The sequence below is a fragment of the Pteronotus mesoamericanus genome, unplaced genomic scaffold (genome assembly GCF_021234165.1).
Source record: "Pteronotus mesoamericanus isolate MK-2021 breed Mesoamerican mustached bat unplaced genomic scaffold, CSHL_Meso_final scaffold_85, whole genome shotgun sequence".
In the NCBI taxonomy this organism is placed as follows: Eukaryota; Metazoa; Chordata; class Mammalia; order Chiroptera; family Mormoopidae; genus Pteronotus; species Pteronotus mesoamericanus.
This window is the reverse complement of record NW_026555329.1, coordinates 4525811-4538090: the sequence shown is the minus strand read 5'-3', so window position 1 is coordinate 4538090 and position 12280 is coordinate 4525811. Positions and strand designations below refer to the sequence as shown.

The 12280-nt window shown below is 44.9% G+C and overlaps 1 protein-coding gene across 1 annotated transcript; it reads left to right on the top strand.

Annotated features, from left to right (window-relative positions):
• Positions 1 to 5420: 5420 nt before the first annotated feature.
• Positions 5421 to 11805, top strand: NPY (neuropeptide Y). The gene is made up of 3 exons (XM_054563974.1): positions 5421 to 5608; positions 9556 to 9636; positions 11735 to 11805. Exons 1-3 carry the CDS (start codon positions 5421 to 5423, stop codon positions 11757 to 11759), a joined length of 294 nt encoding a protein of 97 aa, XP_054419949.1. The 3' UTR covers positions 11760 to 11805.
• Positions 11806 to 12280: the final 475 nt, after the last annotated feature.

Below are 12280 nucleotides of genomic sequence, written 5' to 3'. Positions count from 1 at the left end.
TGACTCAGCATTTCCCACAACTGTGACTCTACATTCTATGCAACCACAGCAGCATTTTTAGGAAAATGTGATTCAGCATTCTCAGATAACCATGACTCAGAGTTTTACTGTAACAATGACCTGGCATTTCACAGGCATGACTCAGCACTTTAGGAAACCATGACTCAGTATTTTATGTGACTATGACCCCGCATTTTCAGGAAAACACAACTCAGCATGTTAATATAACCATAACTCAGCATTTGATGCAGCGTTTTCTAGTAACCATGAATCAGCATCTTTCGCAATCATGGCTCAGCGTTTTATGAAAACTCTCTTCTTACAAAGCCATGACTCAGTGTTCTTCACAACCATGACTTGGTATTCTATGTGACCATGAGCCAGCATTGTCATAACCATGACCCAGCTTTTTTACACAGCAACGACTCAGCTTTTTTCATAGCCATGACTCAGCATATGTATGAAAGTGTTACTTGGCATTTTTGTTGGACCATGACCCAGCATTTTTACAAAAACACGACAGCATTTTTAGGAAACTATGACTCTGCATTTCACATACCCGTATATCACCATTTCATGTACCCAAAGCTTGGCATTTCTCATGCTGTGTATACTAACGTAAATAAAAACTAAACCTAGATACAGCCAGCTCTGGTCTCTCCTTAAAAAACTTAAACGGATGACCTGAATGCAGCAAACTGTTCTCAAGTTTTTAACTGTGTCCCAAAATGACTGCCCAAGAATAGTTTTAGAAATACAAAACTATCCAGAAATCAACAAGGTAAAATTTACAATGTCTGGCGCTTATCAAAAATTATTAGGCAGACAAGGAAAATACAGGGTCCGGCACATATAACACCTCCTTTTTATTACAAAATCATAAGCATGTAATTCTGTAACATAACAATATCACACTCAAGACACCATAAGACATTTTAGGTGAAATGTTCAAATTAATATTATTACCCGACCAACCACACTCAAGCAAGTGTTACTTCTGCAGGACCCAGTAGAAAATGAAATGAAATGAAAATCAGTCAATCCAAAGTAATAAAGAAACAATACAGGTGATAGAAATAGTAGGCAAGTTATTATTAACGTACATTCAAAAAACTAAAGATCAGACATGTTGAGACATGGAAGACATAAAAAAGATACAAATTGAAATTCTAGATATAAAAGTTACATGGGCTTTGTATTGATTAGACATTGAAGAAGCAATAATTAGTAAACTCAAAGACACAGCAATAGAAAGCATTTAATAAAACATACACAGGAAAGAAAGCAAAGCAAAATAAAAAATGAACAGATCATCCATAAACTGTGGGGACAGCATACACCTACCATATGACCCAGCCATTCTGCCCTTAAGTATTTTCCCAAGAGAAATAAAAGCACATATCCATACAGACTTTTAAACTGATGTTCATAGACGCTTTATTTATAATAATCCAAAGTGGAAACAATTCTAAATCTATGGGTAGTTGAGTAGATTTTAGAAAATACATTTAATATATATCCATATCACAGAATACAGCCCAGCAATAAAAAGAAATGAGCTATTGATACATGCAATAGCATGAGTAGATTTGAAAATAATGATGCTAAAGAAAGACAAATGAGTACATATTTTGGAATTGTATTTATATACAGTTCTAGAAAATGTAGCAAATCATGAATGACAGAAGGCAGATCAATGGAAGAGGGAGGTGGAGAGAGGGAGGAAGAGGGAATTACGAAGGGACAGGAGAAAACTTTTGGTGGTGGTGTGTGTGTCCCTTACCTTGATTGTTGTGATGGCTTCCTGGGCGTATGTAGTTAAGAATATATCCAGTGGGGTCTATCTCAGTTGTATCTCAATAAAGCTGTTGAGAATAAATGCATATGTAAATAAATACTATAAACAATTTTGAAACAAAGAAGGGAAATGGTTCAGCAACTAGAAGGAAATACTAGGTTGACTGACTGTTGTTTTGCTTTTTTCGCGATGGGGGGCGAAGATTTTGGCTTTGCCTTGTTTCTTTTATGAAACAAGCTCAAGAAAACTTATAAGCTGTAAGTAAATATATTTATGTGCACAGAAAGTTACAGGAAGGACCCCAGCTGGTGTGGCTCCGTTGGTTGGAGCTTTGTCCCATAAACCAAAATGTTGCGTTTTCAATTCACGGTCAGGGCATGTGCCTGGGTTGCGGGTGGGGCATCCGTGAGAGGCAACTGATCAGTGGAGGATTAAAAAAATTGGACATTTTAGGAAAGAGAGGAGGCAGTTAACGGAGCAAAGTCCTGAGAGAAGAAATAGACTCTTCGGAGCCCAAGGCCTGATGCAGTCGGGTCTAGAGAAAAGGCATAAGGATGAAAGGGTTTACGTAGTATACATGGCTCCATTTTTATGGTCCAAATGCTGAACCTTGAGAATAAGCTCTTATTTTGGAGTATCCGTGATATTATCTTAAGGTAAATTAATCAAATTTATACATTCTTTCCCACTCAAGAGTAGTATAGCTCCTTAGAAGTAATTTCTCCCTAATTCAAATACATTTTCTAACATTGAACTCAGGTTTGGCTGCCTGCCACTTTGATAGCCAATACTTATGTGCTGATGGTTTGTTCCAGGGACGGCAGCCTGGGGACATGGTGGTCTTTTGTCCTAAAGACCATCCTAACATCTCAGTGCAGGCAGAGGTTTACATTAGGAGGAGGGAAAGCAGAACAAAGAAACTGGGGAGGGGAGAGTTGAAAATTCTGTACATGTAAGTCAGCACACAGTATATTCTAATGACTGTCCCAAAAGTGGAAAGTGGTCAAGCAGCGGTCTGGTGTTTGTGGTTGCAAATCAGCAAGTCTCTGGGAGCAAGCACGTGGAGTTGCTGGAGTCGGCTTCCTTTGAGGTTAGTTCCTGGAACTTTTACACAAATATGCTCTTTATTTATAAGTTGCACATTAGTTAACAATTAATCTTTCACAAAGACTCTTTTCACAGACATGATATTAAAAGAATAGAGGGGTATGTAACACTTCTAAGTCTGGGTTTCAGCTGATGTAAATCTGTGATATAATCTAAAAATAAGATTATTGAAAAGTGGACCGTGCTTTACCCCTATCAAGAAAGGGACTCTAAGTTAGAAGGCGTTCTGCTCCAATACAAAAGAGTCTCCCATCTAAGCACCCTGAGTAATGCTGGGGGCCCTATTTCTCCTTCTGGCATATGTTTATGTAATGTGGAGAAGCATTCAGCTAAGTGAAAGGGATGCTGGTCTTCAAAACCTCTAACCCAACAGGATTGCTTGCTACATAGTAATTGATATTTAAGTTAATTCTATCAAAACAGCACAAAAACAAAATGTCTCCATTTAACAGAATCACGTGTCATTTTAACATTAAAATACTGTGTAACCTAATGCTTTAATATCCTAATATGACATTTAGGAAGATTCGGACTTCCAGGAGCATTCAGGGAATTTAAAGATGTAGTCCAGTACATAAAATCCTGAACCTGTAATGATGTTTTTCTTTTTCTTACCTGTTTTATTTCCATCACCATGGGCTAGTGGATAAAAGAGAAATTGCTGTTCTTTTAACTACTTTTCCTTTGGGACCAAAATGTTTTTTTTTTTTTAACTGTGCTTTAAGGGGTCTCTCGACTGTTGAAACATGGCTCTTCCCCACCAAACCAAGGAAGTGCGTTTACCTGCCATGTGCTGCCTCACTCACAGAGTTTTCTATCTCCACACTTTCAGGTTCCGCCTTTGCGGGCTTACTTGGGAAGGGCCGATATCTCTGCAAAACCAGCCGGGGAGAGGGACCAAAGCCACGGAGGCCCATGCTCAGACCCTGGGAGGAGAGGGGACCCTCTCACTTGAGACTTGAGGCAGGTGCCTCCCACCTGACTTAAGCGCAGGAAAATCTGTGCACCAAGTCCTCTACCTGGAAGGTGCGTAGGAGTTGTGCCCGGTGCAGTGGCTGCTTGGGTCCCAGAGTTGCCCCACTAAGTAGAGAATTCAGGTACACCCTACCCTGGCGCCAAACGAGTTGGTGGTCCTGGTGACAGGCGACAAGGATGTCTGGGCTGCTCCTATCCCTGGCAGGCGAGGGAAGCGTGATTTGGGCGCTGCGGGAGGGCAGGCACTTGGCTGTGGAGCGGTGCGGCGCTTTGGGAGTGCGCAGCCTGCTCGCACAGTGCCAGGACCCCTTCCCGGGGTGAGGGCCTGCTGGTGGGAGAGTTGGGCTGTCGGCGGCTCCCGCAGAACTCGTGAGGCGGCGGTTCCAACTCCTCCCCCTCCCACACTGGGGGCGGGAAGTGGAGGGTGGGAGTCACCGGAGCGTGACTGTCCAAGGCCCCTCCTGCTGCTGCAAGGAGCACCATAAAAGCCCTGTTGCCAGCCGCTCTCCACACCCCTTTTCACCGGCTCTCACCCCTGGGAGAGGCGCTCCGGACAGGACAGCAGAGCACTCACCGCCCAGCCACGCCCGCCCGCCTGCCACCACTGCCACCGTGAGTGCCACTACCCCCTGGGCTTGACGGGACAGAGTGGGGTGCCGAAGCTGGGGCCCTGTCTCACCCTCTGCGGAGCCCTGGGGCACTGGGAGGGTCGAGCCTGCTCCCTAGCCCCTGCTCCCCATGCTGGGTCCCCTCCCTGCCCCGTGCACTCCAGCTGCTTCGCGCGACTAAATTGCACCTGCCTCTTCTGGACCCCTCTGATGGCCCAGTCACCGGGCTCCAGACCCTCCCGGCCGGCGACTCTCTGGGCTATCTTTTGGAGGAAGTGGGGGATGAAAACGACCTCCAGCCCAGAGCTGCTGGCAGCATCCTCGGGGTTCTCAGGCTGCAGGGAGGTTTCCCTGAATGAGGAATCCCTGGAGCTCGGACGCCCAGCGCATCCAACCTGGGATCTGACAGGAGACTGGCTGGCCCGGGGAACAGTTCTCTTTCCTCTCCCCCAAATTGCCACCCTGAAGTAGGCTCAGCATTCACTCAAGCTCCTGCAGCTGGAGAGACCAGAAGTATCGGAGAAGAAACTTTCCCCCTCTGACAGGGATTGTGGGGAAGAGGCTAGGAGAGTGATGTTCCTCAGCCTGTCAGGGAGGACTTCTAATTCTGTTTTTAAAGTGTCTAAACTGGCGCTCTCTGCCCCCACCCTCTCTGCGCCCCTCACTGAGCGACCCTGGGCCCAGTGACTTGGACCCGAGTTGCACGGAGTTTTCAGGTGGAGCGGAGGGGCCGGGCCAGCGCAGACTGTGCCCGAAGCCTGCGGGGCGAGCTCGTCACGCTCTGGTCCCCTCTGGATCACTGGGTTGAGCACAGACGCGGGGTCCTGGGTGGTAGCAGAGGGGCACGTGGCTCGGGAAGCAAAGGCGGGAGGTGTGGGGCATGTGTCCTCTAAGCGTCCAAGCCTTTCCCCCTGTGCCTTTGGTGCCCTCAGATGCTGGGGAGCAAGCGACTGGGGCTGTCAGGGCTGACCCTCGCCCTGTCCCTGCTCGTGTGCCTGGGCGCGCTGGCCGAGGCATACCCCTCCAAGCCCGAAAACCCGGGAGAGAACGCGTCTGCGGAGGACCTGGCCAGATACTACTCTGCGCTGCGACACTACATCAACCTCATCACCAGGCAGAGGTGGGTGGGCTCGGAGGGACCTCCTCCAGGAGCTCTTGTCTTGCCTGCTTGCCCAGAGATGTGGGGCTCTCAGAGAGGACAGGGACCATTTCTTGTCCTTTGCTATATCCCAGGGCAGGGCAGTACCAGGACTTCCTCGACTCCCAGTTACGTTTGTGCAAGGCACTGAGTACTTTCCCTCTGCAACTACAGCGAAAAACCCTGCTCACAGAGTCAAGTCCTCTGGGCGGTGTGACTGGCGTCTCCTCCTGCCCATCCCTTTGTCTGTTTTGCCCTTAGAGCAGTTGGGGGATGTTTGGAAACTGGGACAAGGAAAGTGTCCTGTGAAAGGGCTCAGCAGGACCCCCAGGAACGGGCTGCAGGGAAAGCAGAGGGCAGGGCGTCCAGGAAGAATATCAGCACAAACCAAGGAGGAAAAAGCTGGGAGGCTAAAGATACTGCCAGATATTGCAGCCTGCGCAGAGTGACCTGAATGACAGTATTTAGGAAAAGACAAGTAGAGCTACTTTCTTCACTTCCGTACAGTGTTCCGCCCCCCTCCCCCACCCAAGTCTCAGACCTTTACTTGAAAATTCTGGCCCAAATAAATAGAGATTTAGGAGAAAACAGCTGATCTAAAGTGCAGTCTTTCCCATTTTATAGCAGGCGAGTTCTGAAAAGAAAGTGCCTGCTTGGTGCTAAATTAGTTAGAAACTCACATTTGTCTAGTCGCTCCAGGATGAAGCCAGAGATCACGTGGAATCTGAGAAATTGTAAACCTCATTCTGAGGCCCTAGGAACCTAAAATAAAATTCCACATTTTCATTCTCAACATCAAATATTGAGCAACAAATCAAATTCAATTTTACAAATAATATAGGATTTAAAATTTGTTTCTAAAATTAGTTCATCTTAGTTCTGAGTCATTCGGTATCTTATTTTAATTCCCGAGATCAAATGACCTTAATAAGCTAAAAACAGTGAACCCTTTAAAAGCATTAATGTTATTTAGCATGTTTAAATCATGTTTTCTAAAATGTTGTTTTTTGTTTTTACCATATATCTCTGTTTACAGACAGGGAGTAGTTGGAAAAGATGCAAAGTGGGGTGAACTTCTATTTCTTAAATGAAGTTTCATTTTTTTATGTTTCATCAAAAAGCTCTTTAACACTGAGAAGTTTCTAAAAAGTCTCAATTTATATAGAATCAGAAATGCATGAAATGCCAGAACTTAAATAGTACTGGTTTATGATCCCTGAAGCCTGATAATATTAGTTTGTAAAAAGCAACACTGTTTTATATCCTAATAGATTCTCAGAAATGTAATTGCTTCTAATTCTTCTTATGCCATCTTACAGACCAGAGAAACTTATTTTTGCAAAAACAGTTGCTCTAAAGCTTTCCTGTTTTACGGTATAAAGGTTTAGCATTTCAAAATGTTTTTCTAGGCACAGTTTTGTTCAGTCGTAACCTCAAAGCTTTGGAGCGAGTTAATTATCTCCATTTTACAGATCATGAAACTAAGAGTACTTCGTGAAGCCTTTTGGGGGTGGTGGAAGTGGAGCCCTCCTACTGATTTTCCTGGGATGTTGTCTCCAAAGTCAGCAGCCAGTGTGATCTCAGGCGCCTTTGATGAGGAAGAGATAAGGGAAAGGGACTTGAGTGTCATGGGAAGAGAGTCAGGTGCAGTGGAGATGGGTCAGTCCTGGAGCAGAGTTTTCCTTCTCATCTTCATATAAATTCCTCCTTAGAAACCATCAGAGGTTTATAACTGGAACCAATAATCTCTGTTCTGCATCTTCACTGCTTTCTCACCCCAAGCACCTGCTCATATGCACATGCTGGTATTTTTGAAAATTACAGTGTCATTTGTGAATATGTTTGGCTTTGTCGTAAATGTTCCTTTTCCTTGCTTTCTCTCCATGTCCATGTTTTTAAGCTATACGCCCTGGTTCACTGCTTTCTGAAAGCTACAGCATTTTTTTCCTAGAGCATGGGTCTACCATATTTTGCTCCATCAGTGGTTCTCAACTCAGGCTGACTTCTGCTCCCCAGGAGATTTGGCAATGTCTGAGACGTTTTTTGGTTGTCACGAGGGGTGGTGTACTGGCATCTAGTGGGCAGAGGCCGGGGGTGCTGCTGGCCATTCCATTACGCCCAGGGCAGCCCCTCCCACAAAGAAGTATCCAGCCCAGGATGTGCGCAGTGGTGAGGGTGAGGAACCCAGTCCTAGGTTAGGGAGTGTTTTTCCGTCCTGGTCACACAGTGGAACTGCCTAGGGAACTTAGAAAAAATACGCTGACTCTGTGCCGCACCCCTGACCATTGTCAGACCCTGGGGTAGGTTGGGAGTGGGACGCGGACTTCATAGCAGTTTGAGAAGCTCTCCAGGTGACTCTCCTGTGCAACCAGGGTTGGGATTTTTTTCCCCCTACAGACTCTGTCTTTGAAAGTTAGCGCATTCTAGAGAAAAAGGATAATCTGGAATAAATTAGAGAAGGACAAATAGTGAAGAGTGCTCTCCTGTGCAAATCCTAGATTTAGTTTCTTTAACTTGTAAATTGTAAAAATATTGGCCAGTTCGTTCATTCACTGGAGCATGATGAAGATAAAGGAATTGAGGTTTCCCAAGAGTTTTAAGATTAGTATAATCAGCTAATGGATGGAATAAATAAGTAAAAGTAGCAGCCTACAGTCTGATATCACAACTCCAGAAAATCTGTGAGGAAACCTTACAAATGATGGGGGCAGAGGAGTTTGCTTCCCCCACCCCCCGCCTTGAGTCCCAGAAAAGGAGGAATAATAGGAAAATTTCCCCCCAAATTTAGATTTAATTGTGCTTTACAGGCAGTTAGCATACACCCCTGACAGCTTTGTTCTTGTTTTACCTGTTAGCTCATTATCTGTTAGCTCATCAGTCCATGTCAGGCTAATTTTTCATTTGTGAACAAAGTGGCTGCTGGTGTCCAATGCCTTTTTCGAAAAAGGGGACAACAGCTTCTTCTTCTTCAAAAAAAAAAGCAGCTTGCTAGTCTACACTCGTTGGACTCTTCAGCAGTGAGAGAGTGAGAGGGAGGGAGGGCGGGGTGGATCCCTGTGCTCACTCACCTGGAGCAGGTAGCAGATGCCATCCTGGCAGGAAAGCAGCGCCTCGCATTCACATATCGTCTCTCCATATCCAACAAAGGGAGGAAGAGGCCAGAAACATTTCTTTGGACCAGAAGGATTTCTTTATATTTACAGGGCAGATTAAAATCACAGCACGAGAGAAGGCTTTTAGCTTGTGGTGCCCCAAATAAATATGAGAAATATAGGCCCCAGGCTCCGTTGCTCTCTGTAAGAAAGGGTGGGTTTCAACTGCAGTGACTTGCATCCGTGCACCGCTTTGTCATTTCCACAGCACCGTGACTCACATTGAATTTTCACAAAGACTGATGGATGCATGAGTTATAATTTTGTTTTTACAAATGAGAAAACTGAGGTGGAAAGACACAGGTGGGTCTAGAACTTCAGTCACTGATTTTTCCCCCTAGGGATGGTTCTGAAATGTCACCTGGTCTCTTTGTTAAGGTTTCAACTGCTGTATGTCATCAGAACGAGAGCTAATTAACTAATTATGGAAACATTAAAATCATACCTTGATATATTTTTATATCCTGTTACTGAAGTATATAAATATACCTGAGTATGTATTATTTGTGGTATAAAAATACAAGTATTTGGAGTTTTGGTTGGGCTTAAATAATGTTATTTGAATATCTAAACAAAATTATATATATTTAATTTGAAATCATATTTATGTTTTTGATAATGTATGCTTTGTATACCTAGATTAGTTGTTAGCAGATGATCAACTGAAAATAACTTGGATATCATACCTCAAATGGCAAACTATCTTTTTTTCCCCTGAAGATTTTTATGAGTACTCCCACCTTGCTTTAAAGAACTTTTCCTTTTTTTTGTTGTTAGATATGGAAAACGATCGAGCCCTGAGACACTGATTTCAGACCTCTTGATGAGAGAAAGCACGGAAAATATTCCCAGAACTAGGTATGAAGAAGTTTGTGTGAGGACATTGTTGCAAAGCCCAAGGTGCCAGGGGAGGGCAGTCAGAGAGGGCTGCCCCGGGAGGAAGCCTGGAACCAGGGCCCCCAGACCACGGGGGGGGGGGGGGTTTGGAGAGAAATGCGGGTGGGGAACGAGGCTGGGAGGACCTTTCTGTTCGTGTAGTCATTTGTAAGTCTCTCAGCTTCTGTGGGTTCATATTTCTACTGCAAATTTTGTGGTTCTCCTTGGAAAACTTTAAATACAAGTGATTTTTACTCCGGAAAATTTTCTACATAGAATTTCTACTGGGTTAGCACTGGGGGAGCACAGAGTGAGTCCCCATCTCTATGTTGAAAGGACCCATCATCCAGCTTTGGCTGGGGTGATCTTAGGTTTTTATATGCTATGTGGAGTGTCTGGATATCCTAGGATATGTCCCCTCCTGAGTCTTATTCCAGTCTCTCTGGTTTTACATGAAATTGTAGATAAATGACAGGAAGCTCGTTTACTTGTTAACATATTTTAGTTCAGCTGATGTGATGCAGTAATTTATTGCATTCCATGAATGAAAAACAATGAATTATTCTTAGGGGCTTATCTGTAGCCTTGGGGCTTTCTTGGTGTGTGGACTCTTTTGGGAAGAGATGCCCACCAACATCTAGGGGTCAGCTCCTGTACCAGGAGTCCTGCTGAAAAGAAATCTGGTCCTCAGTTCTCCTAACTGGCTCTTCTGTCCCCTGCCGCCTGCCTCCCGCCTTCCCCGCCCAAGTAAGACCCCTTGGCCCATGGGTCACCCATTTCTGTGGCAGCCTGTCTGCCTTAAACCCAGAACTGAACATGGCAAGAACCGAGTTCCCCAGAAGAGGTCACTAGAACACTTGCGCAGTGTGTGTGGCTGGCGGGTCACTCTCATTGGGGTTCTCCCTGGAGATTAAAGCAGATGACTGACCTGTCATAGAAATGTATACCTGACACCTATATGACCCTAGGGACCAGTGTCACCACAGTACATTTAATGAAATGAAAAGATACACAAGTGAAAATGTAAAACATAACGCGGACGACGCGATGAGCCGTCCATCACCTCCCCGCCAGCCCTCCCTCTGTGTCTTGTGCGGTGGGCGGCCAGGGCGGAGGGCCTCCTCCAGCGGAGTCAGGCTTGTTTTCTCGGAGGGAAGGAGCCATGTGGACTAGAATGAAACTCCAGTGCTGTCTCTGGAGGTGCCAACCAGACTTAAACAGCAAATGCAAGGGAAGCAGGAGCGATGAACACTGAATACAGTATGCAGATGATGTATTATAGAACTGTACACCTGAAACGTGTATTAACCAATGCCACTCCAATAAATTTAATTAAAAATACAAGGGAGGCAAATGGGAAATTCACAAGCATTGTCTCCACATACTAACCAATAAATGCTTCTTCATATATTATGGACATGCTTATGATGTTTGCTACAGTAAAAAGTTTAGGGGAAGCTATGTCTACTTAGGATAAGAAAAAGAACCATCCAGACGTACTTACAACCTTTATGCTGTTGTTTGTTTTGTGTCCTGAAGTTGCATCGTTAGTGCATAAAATAAAGTTAATTGCACCCTGATTGCCAATCAAGTACAGTTAGAAAGAAACCAAACTTGACGGGCTTGAAGTTGCCTGTGAATGCTATTTTATTAAAAAGGGTTCTTTATAGTCCAACATATAGCATAGCGAGCTTTGCAGGAAAACAAAGGAAGCATATTCAGAGTTGAGCAACAATAACTTTCTTGTTGCAGTTTTGTGTGGTTCCTGTAGTTTTGATCTTCAGAAATATTGCCGAGTTCTTTGGCTTCTTTGATAAATACAGAGCCTTTCAAATAGTCCCTCTGAGATTTGCCCGAGACTCCTGCTACCATAAGTGAAAGCCGCTCAGCCTGGGCTGCGCACATTGTGCCAGCGTCTCCTGCTCCGACACTCTGCATGGTCCCCTATTCAGGATGGCAGCTGGAGCCTTTTCAACAGTTTCTGACCACCTTTCAGTTCAGAACAGAATGTCTCAGTCTTGCAAGCCTTCCAGGAAGCTGGGAAGTTTCTCTTACATGCTCTGCTTCTTGTGTTTGACAGGCTGGAAGACCCTTCTATGTGGTGATGGGAAATCAAAGTTGCTCTCCGGTCTTTGCCTACTTTTCAACCCCTATTTCATTCTGTAAAACTAGAGTCTGCCTGTTCTCCCAATGCATGCAGCCACTGTACTCAACTCTGCAGAGTCCTCCTTTGTCGTCATTGTATATATGTGCATTTCAATAAAGTAACATGCATTCAAAAGTGTGTGCTCCGCAATGAGAAATCTGATGTTGCGACAGTGAGAATTATTTTCAGTTATTCATGAAATCACAGTCTCCCTCAAGCAGCAGATTCAAGGCTTGTTTCATCAATATTAAGGCAGTGGCTGCCAGGCTGGGTGGCTCAGCAGGTTGGAGCATCATCCAGTGTGGCAAAAGGTCACAGGTTCTGTTTCTGGTCAGGGCACATACCTAGGTTGCAGGTTCCATGCCCTGTCAAGGCATATACGGGAGGCAGCTGATCTGTGTTTCTCTCACATTGATGTTTCTCTCTCTCTGTCTCTGTCTCTGTCTCCCCCCTGTCTTTTACCTTCTTCTTCTCCTTCTA

Bases quoted from the DNA above. Each gene is read 5' to 3' on its own strand.
- NPY (XM_054563974.1), top strand. From the start codon at position 5,421: ATGCTGGGGAGCAAGCGACTGGGGCTGTCAGGGCTGACCCTCGCCCTG. The intron at 5,609-9,555 runs GTGGGTGGGCTC...TTTTGTTGTTAG, and splicing joins AACCTCATCACCAGGCAGAG to ATATGGAAAACGATCGAGCC. The intron at 9,637-11,734 runs GTATGAAGAAGT...TGTGTTTGACAG, and splicing joins GAAAATATTCCCAGAACTAG to GCTGGAAGACCCTTCTATGT.